Below are 20,061 nucleotides of genomic sequence, written 5' to 3'. Positions count from 1 at the left end.
AACACCACCCCCCCCCCCCGACATGGCAGACCTTAGCGCCTCCACAATACATCCTCTTATAGTTTATTTAACAGAGGTGTTCAACAAATTGAATAACGAGTTTTCTAATTAATCGAATCAAATTTATTAAATTTTTATTTTTTATCTGAATTCGTATTCGATTAAGATTTGATTTATTCGATTCAAATTCGTCTTCGAATTTTATGCCCAATTCGAAATTCAATTCAATTTGTATTTAAAACCCGAATTCAAATCGAATTTGAATAAATTCAATTTATTTCAAATTGACTAAAAATATATATATTATTTTACTTTTATTTTTTAATACTACAAACTAATTATAAGGCTTTTAGAGCTTGGCTTAATATTAGAAGTTTTTTCCATATGTGTGTATGTTTATAAATGTATGTATAATTTGAATTCGATCTTTGAATCAAATTGAATTGAAAATCATAAATTTGTATTTGATTTGAATCGAATCGAACTCGAAGGTTGATAGTCGACTTCGAATCAAGTCAAATTTCGAACATTTTAAATTCGAATCAAATATTGAACACCCATAGGTTATTATGGATTGGTTTTGTTATATGTTAGAAAATTTTAAGAGCAGTCTAATTTATATCTAATTCTACACCATTATATACCATGGAACCCGAACCCTCGACTTCTGGCGTTGAACACTGTTTTACACAGTTTGGTATTATTGGATATTTTAGTGTAATTTGAGATTGCGCGTGACATACAAATAAGAGTGCATGCTTATTTGAATGTCATCGGGACTAATGGGGGATCCAAGGGGGCAGCGCCCCCGAGAGAAGCGGGGTCCAAGGGGCGGCAGCCCCTGGCTGGGTGCAAGGTGTTTTTGAAACATGAGGGACCAAAGGTGTTTTTGTTCAAAACAAAAACTGCAGGCAGTTATGGAAAACTGTAAATACGCTCTCTCAAACGTTTTTCCAAACCCTAGACGAATTAGCAGTTCGTCAAATCCCTCAAAATTCTCTCAATCAAATTCTCATACAGAAATCTAGAATCAAATCTGATTTTATCCGATCAAAGATTGGTAGCCACTCCAATTGTTTGATCTGAAAGTGATTACACGACTTCAGATTTATCTAAGCAATTTCGAAATTTTCCAACAGGTATTGCTAGACCAAAGACCCTTTGATGGTTACATGTTAAATAAGATGGTTCAGTTAACAACATGGTTGGATTCAAACTAATTTCAATAATGATGTTTCGAGTTTAAATATTCGCAATTTTTATTTTACAAAGAAGATTAACCGATAACCAATATGTTATTTTTTAAACAATCACGGTTCGATCAACTAATTATTTATACGCAATTAGCCATAACCATAAAAATCAGTTATAAAAAAAATCATATAACCGATTATGGTTATGCTTGTTTGGCTTTTGTTAGTTGTGACACAACCGCGTCTAGCCATAAGATTATATGTGGTGTTGCATAGTAGTTGTTTGTGTGGTTAATGGAACTTTAGGGTCTTAGGCTTTTAGCCCCATGTCTCCGGTTCCAAAGATTATATGTGGTGTTTGTTGCATAGTAGTTGTTGGTGTGGTTAATGGACATTTAGGGTCTTAGGCTTTTAGCCAATGTTTTAAAAATCGGTATTTTAATTATACCGGGTTAGACTTAAAAATGGTTTAACCGGTTGAATCGTATTGTCTCGGGTGGTTCAACCGTGTTGACTAATTAACTCTATAAATCCATACAATATAATTTTTACTCAAAAAAAAAAAAAAATCCAAAAGTACATCATTCCATAATAAAAAAATATTCCAAAAGTTAATCTATAATAAAAAAATATCCAAAAGTTCATGATTAAATACCCATTATATAGCAATTAGCAAACACTATAACAATTAACAACATGAATGATTGAACAAAAGTCAAAAGATGGTAAACCTGGATGATCGGTTGAAGAACTTAATTTGAAAAACCCAATGATTTTATATATTTGAGTGAGGAAGAAGTTTGATTGATGTGAATTGTCAATTATGGGCGCTTAGTTTTATACTTTAACTAAGAAGGTAAATAGTCACCTTTTTTAGGCACCTAAAAATTTAAAGTTTAAAATTCTGATCTTTGGCCCGGTATGAACCGGTACTGGTTTACCAGTTTAAACCGGTATAACCCAATTTACCGGCGGTACAACTTCTGTGGCATTTTCTTAATTTACCGGTATGATTCGTGCCGGCCAAGCATCCGGTTTGACCGGTTCAACCAGCTGATTTAAACCGGTTTTTAAAATATTGTTTTTAGCCTCATGAGTTTTGATACACACGCATGCATTCTTAGTTAAACATTGAATATTGAAAGGTGGGTTTTTTTTTCTGAATTGTGTTGCTAAGGCCAGGTTTAGTGAATGTGAAAAAAAAGTGAAGCTACGTAAGCAGAAATGGAAGGATGCTACACATGCAATTTAGGGGTGATATTATGGATTTAGGCAATCAAAAATGCGACAGAGAAGGAAACACATTATCTATTTATTCATTCATTACTAAGGTATTAATCTGTATTAACCTATCTGACCATTTTAAACTGAAAGAAGTTATGAGAAGGGTCTTTATTTTCAAATTTGCTTTGGGCCCCCAAAAACCTTGGGCTAGCCTTGCATGGGTGTACTGATGATGGGGTAGAGGGGCTCTCACGCTCACATGACCATTACACATGTGTAGAGCTGAGTCAGCCGATCTATATGAAATATTTTAATCCGCGAATTTAGGTTACATTTGAGTTTGATATGAAAAAGGTTATTCGTATTAGAATATACCCAATTTGGCACAAATTTCAATTGTGTATAGAGAACTAAAGTCCTTTTGTTGTTTCATAAACTATTGGAGTTATTGATTATATTTATTTTACACAACGACAAGCAAATTTGCAAAAAAAGATAAAATTTTTAGGTTTTGTACTTAATATAGAAGAGTTTAGTTTGCTAAACTTATTATAATACTTGTCAAGCTCAAAGCATTTTGAAAGAGTTAACTCTTAAGAAAATAGCTAAAACAGAAAAGCTTAAAACATGTTTAGTGTGTGCGTGCGGATTAAAAGAGCTTAAACCAGTCTACTTAATTGAAAAAAAAGACAATTTAGGCGTAATGGTTTAGGGTCGTCCAAATTCACTAATGTGCGACAATAATGAGTGTGTTAATAATAACGAACACATGTTAATAACAAGTGTGCTAATGGTTGAGGTCGTCCAAATTCACTAATATGTGACAACAACGAGTGCGTTAAGTCTACCAATCAAATTGTTTTAAAAAAGCCAAACACGTTTAGTTATTACCAAATCCTTATGTGATAAGGGCCACATGTTATTAACAAATTTGCTAATGGTTGAGGGTCGTCCAAATTCACTAATATGTTATTAACATATGGTGTTCATTGATTTAGAAAAGGCGTATGACAATGTGCCACGTGGATTGATATGTGACAGTTTAGAGGATAGAGGGGTACCTAGTAAATATATAGATTTAATTAAGGATATGTATGTTAAGACTAACACTAGTGTTCGTGCACCGGTAGGGGATACTGATTTCTTTCCTGTGGAAGTAGGACTCCACCAAGGGTCAGCGTTGAGCCCTTTTCTATTTGCGATTGTCCTAGATGAGTTGTCAAAGTCGATTCAGGAGTCAGTTCCGTGGTGCTTGCTTTTTGCAGACGATATTGTGTTGATTGAAGAAAGTAAACAGAGCTTTAATGCGAGGTTAGAAGATTGGCGGGTAGCCTTAGAATGCAAAGGTTTGAGGATAAGTCGCTCTAAGACTGAATACCTTTACTGTGATTTTAGTGGAGCAGGCGATGAGCAAGACACCCAGATCACCATTGAGGGCCAGGTGGTTCCACAGGCAACTAAGTTCAAGTATCTAGGATCGTTTGTTCAGAGCAATGGAGAGATAGACAGTGACGTAACTCACCGTATCCAGGCTGGATGGTGTAGGTGGAGAGCAGCCACAGGGGTGTTGTGCGACAAGAGGTTCCCTGTTAAATTAAAAGGGAAATTTTATAGGGTTGCAATTAGACCCTCTATGTTATACGGAACAGATTGTTGGGCCATCAAGAAAATTCATGCTCGAAAGTTAGAGGTAGCAGAGATGAGGATGCTAAGATGGATGTGTCGGCACACTAGGTTTGGCAAGATAAGAAATGAGGTTTTAAGAGAAAGATTAGGAGTTGCAAGTATTTCAGACAAGATAAGGGAGGGGAGACTGAGATGGTTTGGGCATGTCAGGAGGAGGCAGACGACAGACCCGGTTAGAATAGTTGAAACACTCGCGATAGATGGAAGGAGGAGTAGAGGCAGACCGAAAATGACGTGGGATGAGCGGATTAGACAAGATTTGCTAGATTTGCACCTCTTTGAGGACATGGTCGAGGACAGATCTTCGTGGAGACGCAGGATTAAGGTTAAAGATTTTTAGGAGTTTGGCATGGTTTTTTAGCTTAGATTCCTATCTTATGAGTTTATTTTTTCAGTTTCTATGAGGTGTGATATAGTTTTATATATATATATATATATATATATATATATATATATATATATATATATATATATATATATATATATATGTTTTCACCTATTCTCGGTGTCGTAGTTTTACTAACAAGCACTTACTTATTTATCCGTTTATTATTATTTTTATTTCTATCTTTTTGTAGTAGTGGCATGCTTATATATGTTTTTAGAAGCTTATGTCTTGGTTATGGTTTTTGGAGCCGGGGGTCTCATTGGAAGCAGCCTCTCTATCCCCTGGGATAGAGGTAAGGCGTACCTACATCCTACCCTCCCCAGACCCTATCAATAGCTTCGCTATATATGGGATCATACTGGGTATGGTTGTTGTTGTTGTTGTTGTGACGATAACGAGTGCATTAAGTCTATCAATCAAATTGTTTTAAAAAAGCCAAACACGTTTAGTTATTACCAAATCCTTATGTGATAACAGCCACATGTTATTAACTAGTGTGCTAATGGTTGACAGCCGCCCAATATCACTAATATTTGACGCTAATGAACGTGTTAGCAATCAAATTGTTTTAAGTAGCCAAACACGTATAGCTATTACCAAATCCTTAAAAACAACCATCACATAATTTGTGATAAAACGACCACATGTTAATAACAAACGTGCTAACGATTGACGGGTGCCCATTTTCATTGATGTGTGACAATAACCAACCCTTTATGTTTAGCAATCAAAATTGGTGTCACATGACCAAACACCCTTAATTTAGCTTCACATACAAGGCATTGTTTGCCATTGCAATTGAAAGTAATTAAATGATACAAAATACTTAGAATCAAGTAATTAGCTATTGCACGATAACCGAACGGTAGCTACTTGGAGATTTAGTCATATAAAGATTAAGGCTAATCAATAATCACATATCATCAGAAAAAAAATAGCAAATATAGTCCTTTATCTGTGATATCTATGCATCAATGATCTAGCTATAATAATTATAAACAATATTCATAAGAGAAGTAAAAGACCCACCTGGCTCATAAATTATATGAAATTATACATAAAATTTACGCCATGCTTGTGGCATGCGTATATAATGTATATATGTGTGGGCCATCGGGGGGCAAAAGTGAAAGCGCACTAATTTTAACGTTATTTTACTAATTTCGTGAAAATAACGTTAAAAGCTGAGGACGGTTAATCATGCATCATGTGGTGGCGTTGATGGCTGAAAGACAAGAGAGTACGTGAACTAATCAGTCTTTGTCCCGATTGCTGAGTGTTATGTGTCTCATGTCCAAGGCTCGATGCAAAACTACTATTGAGCTTGAGGTCTCATAGAAGCAGTCTCTCTATTCATACGGGGTGAAGGTAAGGCTGTCTACATCTTACCCTCCTTAGACCATACATTTGCTTTGCTATTGGTGGGATTAACTGAGTATGATGATGATGATGAATTCAAATAAAAATAAAATGATTAAAAAATAAACAAAAATGTGAAAAGAGCCAACATCATTTTCACTATTTTGCTAGGTGTTATTAATAGATATTAAATATAAAAAACACATATATTTTTTATTATTAAGCATACCTAAGTAACCATACCACAATCTCTTACCTCTATTTTTTCTTCTTTTTCGAACGGTCAATGTTACTCTACTTCTACTCCTAAATTACACCAAATTAATCATAATCTACCATGTATCAAGAATTGAAGTATTGACCCCTTGTCTTCTCCGCGTATCAGGAATTGAAGTATTAATCACAAAAATGATGGTAACCCGTTTTCCATAAGCGAAACGTACAATAATTAAAACGAAAAGTAAATTTAAGCATACCTAAGTAGCCATATACCACACAACTTTTTACATCATTACAAATGTTATGGAAACACAGACAAAGATGAACACAAGTACAAAAAGAAAAAGTAAATTTAAACCATATTAGTTAAAAAAAAAAGTTATTTTATAATAATTTATACCTTGTCGTGATTACAGATGGAATAACATTAACAACCTATGCACCCAAATAGTGAAAACAGGTCTTTTAGACCGAAAGGTGACTCGCAGCAAAATTTTGTTCAATGTACATTTGATTTAATTGTATGTAATAACCAATCAAGATTGGTTAAAAGCGATAAAACAGTGATATAAATAAACATTGTTAACCATACCCATTCGGTTTCTCGCCACTTTTTGCAGATCTCTTCTGTTGGTCTAGTTCATAATGAGCAAAAGCAGCGTCTAGTGCCTGCAACAAATAAATTGCATTATGACATGTTTTAAGATATTTGTAGTGTAGAAAGAACCAATAAGTAATGAGCTTTCAGCGTTTTTTCATTGTGTAACGAATTACTTATTTACCATGTGACAAACTTTTATTTCGTTACTATAAGATGCAATTGATCTGTTATAACAGGTATATAATGCTATTAATGTTTATCAACGATTAATAATGACCAAAAAAGTAAATATTCATTTGTTTAAGAGTTAATTGCCCGGATGGTCCCTGTGGTTTCACGTTTTTTCACGTTTAGTCCCCACCTTTTGGAAATAGCAGGTATGCTCCCTATGGTTTGTCATTTTGTTACTCGGATAGTCCCCTGACATTTACTCAGGGGACTATCCGAGTAACAAAATGACAAACCATAGGGAGCATACCTGCTATTTCCAAATTAACTGACATCTACTCAGGGGACTATGCAAGTAACAAAATGACAAACCTTAGGGAAAAGTTGGGGACTAAACGTGAAAAAACGTGAAACCACAGGGACCATCCGGGCAAATAACCCTTTGTATAAATTTTAAGATGAAGAGGGTAAAATGGTAAATTAACCTGCAACATTGGTTGAACAAGGAGGGAAACTTGATGTCGGGAATCTGACTGAACGGATTCTTTAATCTCCTGCAATTTGTACTGAATGTCAAATTTAACAACATACAAAAACAACTCTTCTAAAAAGTAATAAAATCATTATGGAAAAAACGACATTTGAACTGAATGCTGATACCATAAGCAATACTAAAAAATACCTGTAGCTTTGGGTAGATTTGTGACATGGCATCCCTCAGCCGACTCACCTATAGATAAATATATAGGTGATTTATCATAATATTTTTGTGGAAACCTTATAAAAAAGCTGAAATTACCTTTGTGTAAAGATATGATGTTGTAATAGGATACGAGGACCAAAAATGTTTTAGTAACTCCTGAATAGACGTCCAATGCTGAAAGATAATAAAAAAGTTCAATTATATTAAATAAAGGAAAAATTACAAGTTTTGTCCTTTATCTTTATACCACTTTTCAGGCGGTGCCCTTTTTAACGAATGTTGACAGGCGGTGTCCTTTACTAGCTATTTTGTTGCAAGTTTAGTCCTTTACACCCAACCCAGTTAAAAAACTCTGTTAATTGTTGACAGGCGGTGTCCTTTACTAGGTATTTTGTTGCAAGTTTAGTCCTTTACCTAGATATTTTGTTGCAAGTTTAGTCCTTTACACCCAACAATTAACAGGGTTTTTTAACTGGGTTGGGTGTAAAGGACTAAACTTGCAACAAAATACCTAGTAAAGGACGCCGCCTGTCAACATTCGTTAAAAAGGACACCGCCTGAAAAGTGGTATAAAGATAAAGGACAAAACTTGTAAATTTTCCTTAAATAAATGAATAGATTTGACGAGAAAGATGAGAAAACAATCAACCGTCTTTACAAAGACTAAAAAACTTACAAGCAAAAGCTCTTCTTTTGTGAAACTTGGCAATGTATCAAATATGCTCTCATGTGGGTTTTTACCGAGTTGGTATTTGGAGCTTGATATATTCTGGGTCAAACTGTTGAAGACCTAGATAACGGGAAAAAGCAGTTATACTTTATCTGATTATTGTGACTTTAAGTTGTAATATTCCGTTTTTAGTGTTTGGATAAAGTGACTATGATTATGATAGGGGTCAAATAATCAGCTCCATGCCAACTGCAACAAAAATGATCATTTAAGGGGAACATGTAAGAACTTATTGGGGAATTGGCCTGTAATAATCTCACCTAGACCTTATTGGCCACTAATAATCCCACCTCAGAATATTCCCCCCACCAATCCCACCTTTCACCTATTTTTCCTACAATGGTCCATTGGTCACCCGTTAAAAAAACTTAACGGAGTTAAGCTTTTTTCCAAATTACAAACATATTTTTAGGGCTTCTGATCAGAACGATGATACGAGTTCATTGATGTAAAACTTACTTCGAAATGGTGCTCCAAGTGACTTGATTTTGGTTAACTGGAAATTTAAACACCCGAATTGAAGCGCCGTTTTCATCGTTTGGAGCACCGTTTCGAGACAAGTTTTACATCAATGGACTCGTATCGTCGTTCTAATCAAAAGCCCTAAAAAATCTGTTTATAATTTGGAAAAAAAGCTTAACTCCGTTAAGTTTTTTTAAAATGGGACCATTGTAGGAAAAATAGGTGAAAGGTGGGACTGGTGGGGGGAATATTCTGAGGTGGGATTATTAATGACCAATAAGGTCTAGGTAGGATTATTACAGGCCAATTTCCCGAACTTATTTACCAGTCTTTTCTTTTTCATACTTGTGCTTTTCATCTATGTTTCCAGTGGTTAAGATTTCAAATAAAGAAACGTGCATTAATATTTCGGATTATAGTTACTCTCTACTTGATAGCCAAACAATGTAAAAACTAATTATTGCAGTTAATCTATGCAGTTAATATCGGTGATATGATATCACCGATATATCGCTTATCGGTACCGATATTATTATCGGCAATATTGACCGATAGATATCAGTACATTTCTTTGTTCTACCATGTGTCTTTCTTCTTATTGCTGCTATTAGTATTTTAAGTCTTAATTGTTAATTGTTAGTGTTTTAAGTCTTAATCAGTTCCTACTTGCTACAATTGTTAGTGTTTTGCAAGTTGCAATAGGTTAATTTGTTAATGGTAGGAGAGTATACTGAATTGTTAGTGTTAAATTGCCATATATATAAATTCTGCATGATATTAAAATTACTGATATCCCACCGTGATAACCTATATCTCATATATGGGTCCTTGACTGATATCCGATTTTTTACCGCATTAACGGCACAGTAGTTAATAATAATAAATTGGTATCTTTTAAATGTATACTTTGATCACATAAACAAATTTCCTTTTAGCTTAATTTACTTGATAATAATTAGAATTACCAAACACTCAACTGATTATCTGATCATAACAACTTCTATCGCAAAAGCACATCCAAACACACATCTAAAGACCACTTGAAATAGAATAATAAATAAATAAATAAATATAATAACGGTAATAAAACTTGCAATTACCTGGAAAGCCACTTCAGGTCTAACTATGGGATCACTGAAGCCTGCGGTTCCGATTTCAGAGATATGAGCCCTTAAAGAACCATAAGCTTCAGAAGCGCTCAACCTAGATTTCATCTGTCTTAATCCAGATAACTGATTCATTGCATTTACTTGTTGAGAATCAAAGTAGTCTCGTGGATCCTGTTTAAAAACTAACTCATAAGAAACATATAACTTTTTCTAAAAATGATTAATATGTTCAAAGTCAAACCTTTATACAAAGGGGTGCAACCGGGGGGTCACGTGGTGCCTGCAGGTCCTCAATCTCGGCCATGCGAATCATCCTATCTATCCGGTCTTGATGTGAATTGCCATCGGAAGCTTCTTTTGCTAACTCAACTGTTTCTCGCCATGTTTAGAAAGAAAATTTATCAAAAAATAAATAAATAGATATAATGGTATATAAGACGCGAAATGTACTCACCACGTTTTGAACTAGCTAGTGCTTCAGCTACAGTTCTTGTATCTCCTGTCTCCACGTCTACAATCAGATCAACAGACAATAGGTTATTATCTCACTAAGTAGTAATAAAACAAATATATCGAAGAACTAATTTCATGTGTATACACACACACTTTCTTTTAATACACATACATACATATATATAGAAGTGTATAGTTTAAACTCTATCTTAGAGACTAAACCCTATGTAACATATGTAACACATGCTTGAACACCTACGTAACATATGTTACATCCGATCTAACATATGATGTTACACATGTTACGTTCAAATGTTTAATTAACTTTTGAGTAAACTTCTGTTTTGCTCCCTGTGGTTTGGTCACTTTAACGGTTTTGCCCCAAACCTTTAAAAATAGCCATTTTATTCCCTGATGTTTTGGTTTTGTTGCCAGTTTGCTCCCTGCGGGGAGCAAAATGGAAAAACAAACAATTTGGATGGAGTTAGAGGCGGGGAGCAAACTGGCCAAAAAACCGAAACATCAGGGAGTAAAATGGCTATCTTTAAAGGTTTGGAGCAAAACCGTTAAAGTGACCAAACCACAGGGAGCAAAACGGAAGTTTACTCTTAACTTTTTTTAACAAAAACTTCATTTTTTTGTAAAAAAAAACACTAGGCTGTTTTTGGATTTTTTATAAAAAAAAAAAAAAAAAAAAAAAAAACGCTTGAAAATATGTGCCCTAATTTTTTTTATAAAAAAAGGGTTTGTCACGCTAGGGTTTAGTGGGCTTACTCTCAAATATAGAGTTTAATATATATCCTCCCCTATATATATATGTGTGTGTGTGTGACTGTGTGTGTAATCCTTCTAATTCCAATATATCATATTATCCTATCAAAGCACTCTTAAATATCATATTTACTCATTCCATAGTAAATAAAATGAACTCAATTACTTGTAACAGCCTGCTTCTCTGAATAAACGAATAGAAAAACATTATCACTGAAACTTACTATGGGATGGGTAGATATGCTATTTTAGTTTTTAAAAGGGCATATATGATTTTATGAAATTTAGAAGGATATATATTTTGAACTTTTAGAAGGACAAATTTGAAACTGTCCCTAAATTTAAAACCAAAACAGTATGCAGAGCTTAAAAGCTCATAAAGAATCAATAACCAACATTTTGAGGCACATTGCATAATGTAACCAACTTTGGTCAGATATATATTCTGGATAACACTTGTTTTCACTCACAAAATGCTCAAATTTTCAAAAAAAAAAAAAAAGTCAGCATGGTCAAAGTTACCAACATAACAGCTGACATAAATTAAAGACCTTTTAGCGCCAAAATTTCAGAAATACCTATGGTATCAATGATCAAATTAGAATTTTATATAGGTTATTAGTCATTACCTATAGTTCTTCCTTCAAGAACAACTGCAGCATGTCGATTGATATCTTGCAGGAAAGATCTTTTGTATGGCTCATATTGTGCTTCTAGTTCATCCTTGATATCTTCATTAGCTAGCCCATGACCCTACAGTTACATGTAAACATTGACCCGTTGACCAAAGTTTAAGCAATTAAACAGAGTTCAATATCACTAAACAATCCAAAAAGCATGACGGTTAGTGTTGGTGTTTTGGGTAACAGGTCAAAGATCTGGTACGCACTCAAAGCACGTTACATGGGTGTTGAACAAGCTCGACAGGCAAGCCACACGCCTTCAAACTTTACAATCAGAATTCGAAGATATGAAGATGAAAGATGGAGAAGCTATCGAAGACTTTGCTGGACGCTTAATCGGTCTGGTCTCGAGCGCAAACAGCCTTGGGGCTGCGTTTGAAGACACCAAACTTGTTAGAAAATATCTTGGATCTGCTCCTGAACTTTGTTTTACCTATTGTTGCCTCTATTGAGCACGTTACAGATTTAGAGAACATGCCCTTTGAAGAAGCTATAAGCAGACTCAAAGCATATGAAAAAAAGAATTTAAGAATGGGGAAAAACAAGTGATGATCATGGAAGACCGTTGTGTACTCGATCAGATCAGAGTCGAAGCAAGGGTTGCTCTCAAAAAAACCTCCGATGTTTTTTTTTTTTAATTTTTCTGTCGCTCGATATCAAACACAAAGTATACTTGCGGTCCCGTTAGTCCCACCCCTTTTAAGCCCGTCTGTTTTGTTTGACCCATTAGCGACCACGCATTACAATCTACAAGTAAATTTTCACTTGCTAACCACAAGCATACCTATTAATATGTATTTGGGTAACAGGTCGAGCGGGTAATTTCTGTACGGGTTTGACCATCATCAAACAAAACCCAACAAGACCTATTCATAAGTAAATGAGTAGAAATTGCAGGCTCGAACTTAGATGTATGCATATTGGCCAACAAACCAAGATTGTATAAAACTACTATCATATATAACAAACAGAGATAACAAACATATTATTTCATGTAGCAATAGGCCAATCCCTTAAGGGTGTAAGGGGCACTCCCCTAAGAGGGGAGTCCCCTCTCTTACGCATAACCAATCCTCGTGTGCCACGTCAACTCCCCTCTTAAACTCCCCTAACACCCTAAATTGATGGCGGCACTCCCCTCTTAGGTGACTTGGTTTTTATTAAAAAAAAAAAAGAAATTTTTCATTGGTCCACTCCTCCCTCTCTCCTCCCTCTCTCTTCGGTGACTTCCCACCGATTTCCTCCCTCTCTCCTACCTCACCGCCTTGATGGCGGCACCCCCCCCCCCCCCTAATCGGCAAGCAGCTTCCCGCAAGGGGTCACCGAAGGTGCCCCGATCCCCCTAATAAGCCCAAACACACAATAAATATCCAAGTTACCGGAATATGTGTGTAATCATCCCCTTCATCAGCCTCCATATCCAAAGTGGGGTCAACCTTCCTAATCTGTAACCAGAAAATATCAAAAAAGTGAAGCGAGTTATCATTGTGGTTTTTCTTGTTTTTTTAAAAAATTAGAGCACCTTCTGGCGAGTTTCACTAGCCAAAATGGCATCTTGTCTTAAAAAAACTGCTAGCTCCTCATCTTCAGCAGCCTCTGCAGCAGCGGCAACAATATTCTTTGTACTGTGAAGGTATTGTGCTCTCCAGTACTTAGTCCAAAAGTCCTTTTCTGTCATCTGTAGTTAAAGCAAAAAATGATGTGGAGGAAGGATACGATACATATATACACACATAATAGCAGGAAACACAATTAAGTTTACTACTTACCTTGTTAGGTACAAAATTTATATATGCCTGCCGCACTGCTGGTTTTTCAGCAAAAATCTACAAAAAAAAAAAAAAAAAAAAAAAAGTTTCAACGTATTAAGCTGTGAGATTAAAACAGCAGCACATATCATTTCCCATTGGCATAATCCAAAAACAAAAACTATACTTCATCTAAGTTTCCACAAAATATATTTTGAAATTATGATGAATATACCTGGTGAATCATCTCTGGCGTCAAGTTAAAAGTAACTCTGTTAGACTGAAACCAAAAGAATTGAAAAGGCCAGCATTAATATCACTACAAGTAGAAAACTTCAAGAATAATTAGAGGTGCAAGATGGGCGGATCGAGCATATTGTGTTGACCCACACATTTTTTTGTCCATTCTTTATAAAACTTTATAATGATTAACATGTAATTTATCATTTATGATTACAAAAATATTCTAAATCATTGAACAAAATGATTAAGGAAATTGTATGTATTAAATATATACTTAATGTGAGCCACAAACAAATATACATATAATATAATATATATACACACCATATATATATATATATATATATATAGAGAGAGAGAGAGAGAGTTAGTTGAGTGATACCTGGCCATCAGATGAAGGTTTGACATTGAAAATCATCTCACTTTTCAGCCCAACCCGTTGTTTTGCTTTTCTGCTAGCATTCACATCTAGCAACTTCTGCGATTGATTATAAACGTAAAATTTATGTTACATGTTTTACAACAGTAAAACAAAATTACCAACAGAAAAACAGAAACAGTACAAGCTTAACACAATACTACATACACACACTGACACACATATAATCAATATATACATGATAATAGTCATAATACATGCAGTCTCAAAATCATCCATGCACATACTATACTGGCACTAACCTTTCTTGTCGCCCAAAATTCAGTTTCTGACAGCACACCTCCAATCACAAATTGCTTATGAAGCTTCTGCAACTCACTACAAGAACAGTTTAGCTACATAACTGTTGGTCTGTTGGTGGCATAAATCACAAAGAAACTACCAACCATACACATAAGTAAAGAAATAGTATCAATTTAACGTGCTTCGTGTCTTTATCACATCAACGCAGTTCATAGTTATCGATAGCGAATAGCGACAAGGTACCTACCTATATGCTACGTAGCGATAGCGACGAAATAGTGCCCGCTATTTCGTGTTTAGCGACGAGGTAGTTAAAAATTTAAGAAATAAAAAATAGCTATTTATAACTTTTATATACATATATAGGTAAAGGATCCTGTAAAAAAGGCCCAAAGTGTGAGAAAGGTAAGAAAGAATCTCAACCATTAGATCTTTTGATCTAATGGTTGAGATCAATAGGGACCAAATTGCAAATATTTTTGTTAATTTGGACTGAATTGAAATTTATAGGGGCAATTGTGTCTTTTTATCTTCATTTGTAAATCAAATCCCTGCAATTTCGTTCTCTCTCTCATACACACGATCACAATTTCTCTCTCTCTTTTCTTCTTCCATGTTCAATCAATCGGAAGATTATATGTTTTATTTGTATGTCTGGTCTGTCTCCGGTCAATCAAGCGGCAGCGGCGGTGGTCTGTATCCGGTCAATCAAGCGGCAGCGGCGGTGGTCTGTCCGGCGATGATTATCTGTTATATTTGTATGTCTGGTCTGTCTCTGGTGTTGATTACGACGACAACCGGAGATGGAGGTTGACGGTGAATGTGATGAACGACGGCCGGAGAATGTCGGAGATGATGGATGGCAGTGGTGGTGGTCGTGCGATCTCTCTCTCTACATCGAACGGTGCCGGAAGTGGAGAAGATGATACAGAGGTGTTATATTTCTTTCAGTCATGGTGTTTATTTTCTTTTCTGAATGGTGTTATTTTCTTTTCTGAATGGTGTTATTTTGTTTCTGAATGGTGTTATTTTGTTTTTGAATGGTGTTATTTTCTTTTTCTGAATGGTGTTATATTTATTTACTGAATGGTGTTATATTCTTGTACTGAATGGTGTTATATTATTGACTGAATGGTGTTATATTGTTTATTGAATGATGTTATTTTTTGTTTACTGGATGGTTTTTTTTTGTTTCTGAATGGTGTTATTTTGTTTCTGAATGGTGTTATTTTGTTTCTGAATGGTGTTATTTTGTGTTTACTGAATGGTGTTATATCTTGTACTGAATGGTGTTATTTTGTGTACTGAATGGTGTTATATTTTTGTTTACTAAATGGTGTTATATTATTTTCGTAAAAACACCATGAATTGAACTATGAATTTTTTTAAAACACCATGTCATGAACATGGCTCTGATTCTGTGAATGATGCAAAAAAAATTAAAATGAATGATGTTATGGACAGTTATATTCCTTAAATCAAGGATTTTCTCTCTCCAAATCCTTAAATCAAGGATTACCATATTTGAATTTGTTAATGCATTTACAATCTTACCCTTTTCAATTAATTTAGATCTAATGGTTGAGATTCTTTCTTACATTTCTCACACTTTTGGTCTTTTTTACAATAACTCCACCCTATATATATATATATAATGTTAATTTTGAACTTTTATGTATAATATTTAAAGTTTAAGGACCAAAGGTAAACTAGTGAAAATAAAGGAGGTTAAATGTTAAAATACACAAACTAATTTTACACTTTTAGTTTTATGTAAATTTTTACAAGTTTTAGGGACTATGTGTTAACTAGTGAAAAGATAGAGGGGTTAAAGGTTAAAATCCACAAAGTTATTTAACCCTAAAAAGCTAAAACACAAAACATGCAGCCGCTTTTCTTCTTCTCTTCTTCTTCCTGTTTTCCGGCAGAAATTACAGCACCGGAGCGGCGGAGCCGTAAATCGTCGTCGGAATCCCGCTATATTCACGCTATGGAGTCGCTAAGTAACATATTGCAAGATATAGTCGATTCGCTACGAAGCGCGCGACAGGGAATGCTATCTTCGCTATCGATAACTATGACGCAGTTAAGGGTAGCAGTTAAAGGATGAAACAACATATATATATATATATATGTATGTATTTGTCATATTTTTAAGTATTTATATGCCAACTTAAAGTAATTGGTCACAAAAGAAACTTACTATGTAAATTTTCTTTTCAAAATGAAACAAATATTGAAATGCAAACCCTACCTGTCCTCCTGCAATAGCTTAATTCGACGTTCCATTTCTGCGGAGCTAAGCTGTTCATCTTTATGTGGAACAGACTTTTCGGACGTGGGTCCCCCAACTTCTCCAGCGATAGCTTTGGCTGTTAAGCAATCATGATACAACCAATTATATATATATATATATATATATATAGAGTAAGGTTAACATACAAAAAGCCTTATCATACATCACGTAGGAGACAATGGTAACCGTTGGATGAGGGGTATAATCACGCATGGGACCACATAATCACGCATGGGACCACATGGGACCACATAATCACGCATGTTCTATGATAATAACGCACGTTATATTTTTTGTCATGTATGTTAATGTAGGTTAAGCCTTGAAGTACATTATACTTTCTCTATATATATATATATATATAGAGAGAGAGAGAGGGAGAAAGAGAGAACAGTTCACACATAAATAGCAAAGAAGGACATATGCCAAGCACTGATTCATACTATATAAGTAATAATCTTACATTAACACGTACCAAGTTAGCATGTAGAGTGAGATATGCAAAGACGTGTTTCTAAAATAAAATGCATCAAGATAAAGAAGGAGACTGCAAGCATTCTGGTTCAACTGTTCTTTTCCCATCCCAATCACATCCATTTTTCAAACGTCTAAGGTTTAAATAAATGTCCTTTGGAGTTTGGAATTATTTCATCAAAGATTCTGCACTAGTGAGGCATTTACAATGTAAGAAAGTGCAAAGCTATAGTAGACATATGATCAACTATCTAAAGTTCATCAGCATGTCACCTAATATCTGGATCAAAATTGTTATACTAAACCATAGTTTTATACATTTATATTGACAACTACAAAGTTTGTTTATGCAGTATGACAAGAAATAAGCATTCGGTCCTGGTATCTAAACACATCGAGTAACGTGTACATCATAAACCAAAACAAAATCAAGATAAAAAAAGATTCCGATGAAAACAACACCAAAAGTCCAAAACACCTCACCTACAAAGTCCCTGCAAATCTCCCTATCTGAGAAATTCTCGAACTCGAATATATAATTACCCTGAGCTCATTGAAAAGTCATATTTAGATTCAAAGCATTCAATTAATGGCCAGACACACAAATTACAAAATAAACTGTAAATAAAACACAAATAACCTGATCTTGAGTAAGATTAAGTAAAGCAGGTCTGTTCGCACCCTCCTTGCTCGATTTATGTCCTTAAAAACAAAACAAAAAAACAAATATAATTAGGGTTGTCCATAAATCTCGAGGCTTGGAGCTCGCTCGGATTTAGCTCGGAAAAAGCTCGCTCGATATGGCTCGGTTTGAAAGTGAGCCGAGCCCGCTCGGTTAGAAAGTGAGCCTAGCTCGGCCCGGCTCGTGACGAGCCAAATTGGCTCGGTTTGGCTCGCTTGGTAGCTCGGCTCGGCTTAGCTCGAATTATTTTACTTATAATATATTTTATTTTTATATACATATAATGTATACAAAAAAGTGATTATTATTTACATGTATTTAGGCTTGTAGTTTGATATCTATGACATATTTAAAGTTTAATTGCCGTGCTAATGAACAAATATTGTATTTACTTGAAATATAAAACTTATTTTGCGTTGTTGAACCTGAGTAATGTATTAGGTTCATGGTTTTAAAAAACGTTTGAGGCGTGCGCCTCAAGGCGCGCCTCGAGGCGAAACGGCCAAAAAACGAGTCTGAGGCGCGCCTCATGGTGTTTTTATTGTATATGCGCCTCAGAGGGGCTGAGGCACTAAGAAAGCTGCGCCTCAGGTGCGCCTCAGGGGATTTTGATAGTTGTTTTTGATGTTTTTGACCTTTTATGTCAATTTCAAGCATTTCATATCTTTTTTAAGTGTGTTTTTGATGATTTTGATGAATCTGATGATGAAATTAGTTAGTATTATTATTTTTATAATATATATAATTTTTATATTTATTTATTAATACCGCCTCGGCCTTACGCCTCGTGAGGCGAAGGGAAAACGCTTCGAAACTCGTTTCCGTTCTTTTAAACCTTGATTAGGTTGAACTTATTTTGAATATGTTCTTTTGAAGTATTGAATAATATTTTAGAATACTGAGTTTTGAGAGCTATGTATTAATTTTTATTTTTAAATCGAGCCAAACCAAGCCGAGCCGAGCCAGCTCGGCTTAAAACCAAGCCGAGCCCGAGCTTAGATTTTCAGCTCGGTTTCAAATCCGAGCCGAGCCAGCTCGGTTTATAATCGAGCCGAGCCCGAGCTTGCCCTAGCTCGGCTCGGCTCGGCTCATGAACAGCCCTAAATATAATACACTCAACATCTTTATTCAACCACAATAAAATGCATCAATAAATGTAATGTAGTGTAATGTAATGATCACATTCATGAGATAATTTAACTAACCTTTTATTAATCTAAACTCCACATTAAGCTTAACAGACAATGATGGATCATTAGGCTGAAAAACAAACCTCTCTCTCGTCTGCCAAAATGCACAATTAACAATTAACAATCAACATTCAACAATTAACAAACAACGAAATCCTAAATCAACAATAATCACATTGAATATCAACCTTACCATTTTCAATATGCCACGTACGCCAGGGTCTTTAACAGACGATTTATACTTCGCACGCTTAACCACCTGCGCATCCGTCATGCTCCAGGTGACAATTGCTCGAATTCGTTAGGGTTTCCGGACGAACAGGAGAACAGTAACAGCTAATTGACAGTATGTATAATAACAATAGCGATTAAAGCATGAAATATGAGAAATTAGAGGTGTGAATGTACGCAATTGGATAGTGGATTATCGAACGAAACGATCTAGGGATGATGATGATGGTAGAGGATAGAATGCTGCGATCTAGGGTTTAGGATTGTAGGAGACTTGTGATGCAAGTTACTTGGGTTTGAATGATTGGTCTATTTTAGGTCGAAAGTGTGGCGTCTGCGGTGTAGGGGTGGAGGTGTTTGTTGTATCGCCGGTGTGTGTGTGTGTAGTGTTTGTATATATAGATGATGGAGATTGGAATTTGGAGATGCTAGATGCAATTCAAGTGGTGTCAAGTTTTGGTTTAACACTTTAACCCCTAGAGTTCTTTTATACTTGTAAAAACACTTGTTTTTGTTAAGGGGTGGGATATTCCGATATGGAATAAATACACGGTTAGGGCACGCCAGGCACCCTCGGTACCTTGTGAGGCTGTTTAAAAAGCTCGCGACTAAAAGCTCGAAAAACAACTAGCTAAATAAATATATTTTCAATGACTTGAGCCGATCTGGCTAATTTTGTAACTGAGCTGAGCTCGAACCAAGCTCGACTTGGCTCATGGCTCGACTCGTTGGTTCGTTTAGCTTTGAGCTCGTGCTCGAGCCGATC

General features: G+C 35.3%; 1 protein-coding gene across 2 annotated transcripts; it reads right to left on the bottom strand.

The window, feature by feature from the left end:
- Positions 1–6,435: 6,435 nt before the first annotated feature.
- LOC110942151 (general transcription and DNA repair factor IIH subunit TFB1-1) lies at positions 6,436–19,701 on the bottom strand. 2 transcript variants are annotated; one of them, XM_022183880.2, is made up of 20 exons: positions 19,258–19,701; positions 19,080–19,158; positions 17,833–17,894; positions 17,676–17,736; positions 16,677–16,794; positions 14,422–14,497; positions 14,123–14,218; positions 13,733–13,777; positions 13,519–13,575; positions 13,272–13,427; positions 13,129–13,194; positions 11,696–11,819; positions 10,297–10,353; positions 10,084–10,211; positions 9,834–10,013; positions 8,218–8,331; positions 7,638–7,715; positions 7,521–7,568; positions 7,324–7,392; positions 6,436–6,738 (listed from the first exon to the last, which is right to left on the bottom strand). In XM_022183880.2, exons 1-20 carry the CDS (start codon positions 19,336–19,338, stop codon positions 6,652–6,654), a joined length of 1,782 nt encoding a protein of 593 aa, XP_022039572.1. In that variant the 5' UTR covers positions 19,339–19,701; the 3' UTR covers positions 6,436–6,651. The 2 variants fall into 2 exon arrangements, with proteins under 2 accessions (XP_022039572.1, XP_022039574.1); XM_022183882.2 differs by lacking the exons at positions 19,080–19,158; positions 19,258–19,701 and having other exon boundaries at positions 6,518–6,738; positions 17,676–17,741; positions 17,833–17,880.
- Between the last annotated feature and the right edge of the window lie 360 nt (positions 19,702–20,061).

Source organism: Helianthus annuus, chromosome 5, assembly GCF_002127325.2.
Source record: "Helianthus annuus cultivar XRQ/B chromosome 5, HanXRQr2.0-SUNRISE, whole genome shotgun sequence".
Classification (NCBI taxonomy): domain Eukaryota; kingdom Viridiplantae; phylum Streptophyta; class Magnoliopsida; order Asterales; family Asteraceae; genus Helianthus; species Helianthus annuus.
Note: the sequence above shows the minus strand (reverse complement) of the source record. Positions and strands in the feature narration are given on the sequence as shown.

Excerpts from the sequence above, each read along its gene's own strand:
- LOC110942151 (XM_022183880.2), bottom strand. The coding sequence starts at position 19,338 with ATGACGGATGCGCAGGTGGTTAAGCGTGCGAAGTATAAATCGTCTGTT. Across the intron at positions 17,895-19,079 it reads GGAGTTTAGATTAATAAAAG|GACATAAATCGAGCAAGGAG; the intron begins GTTAGTTAAATT and ends TTTGTTTTTAAG. Across the intron at positions 13,428-13,518 it reads TAAATTTTGTACCTAACAAG|ATGACAGAAAAGGACTTTTG; the intron begins GTAAGTAGTAAA and ends CTTTAACTACAG.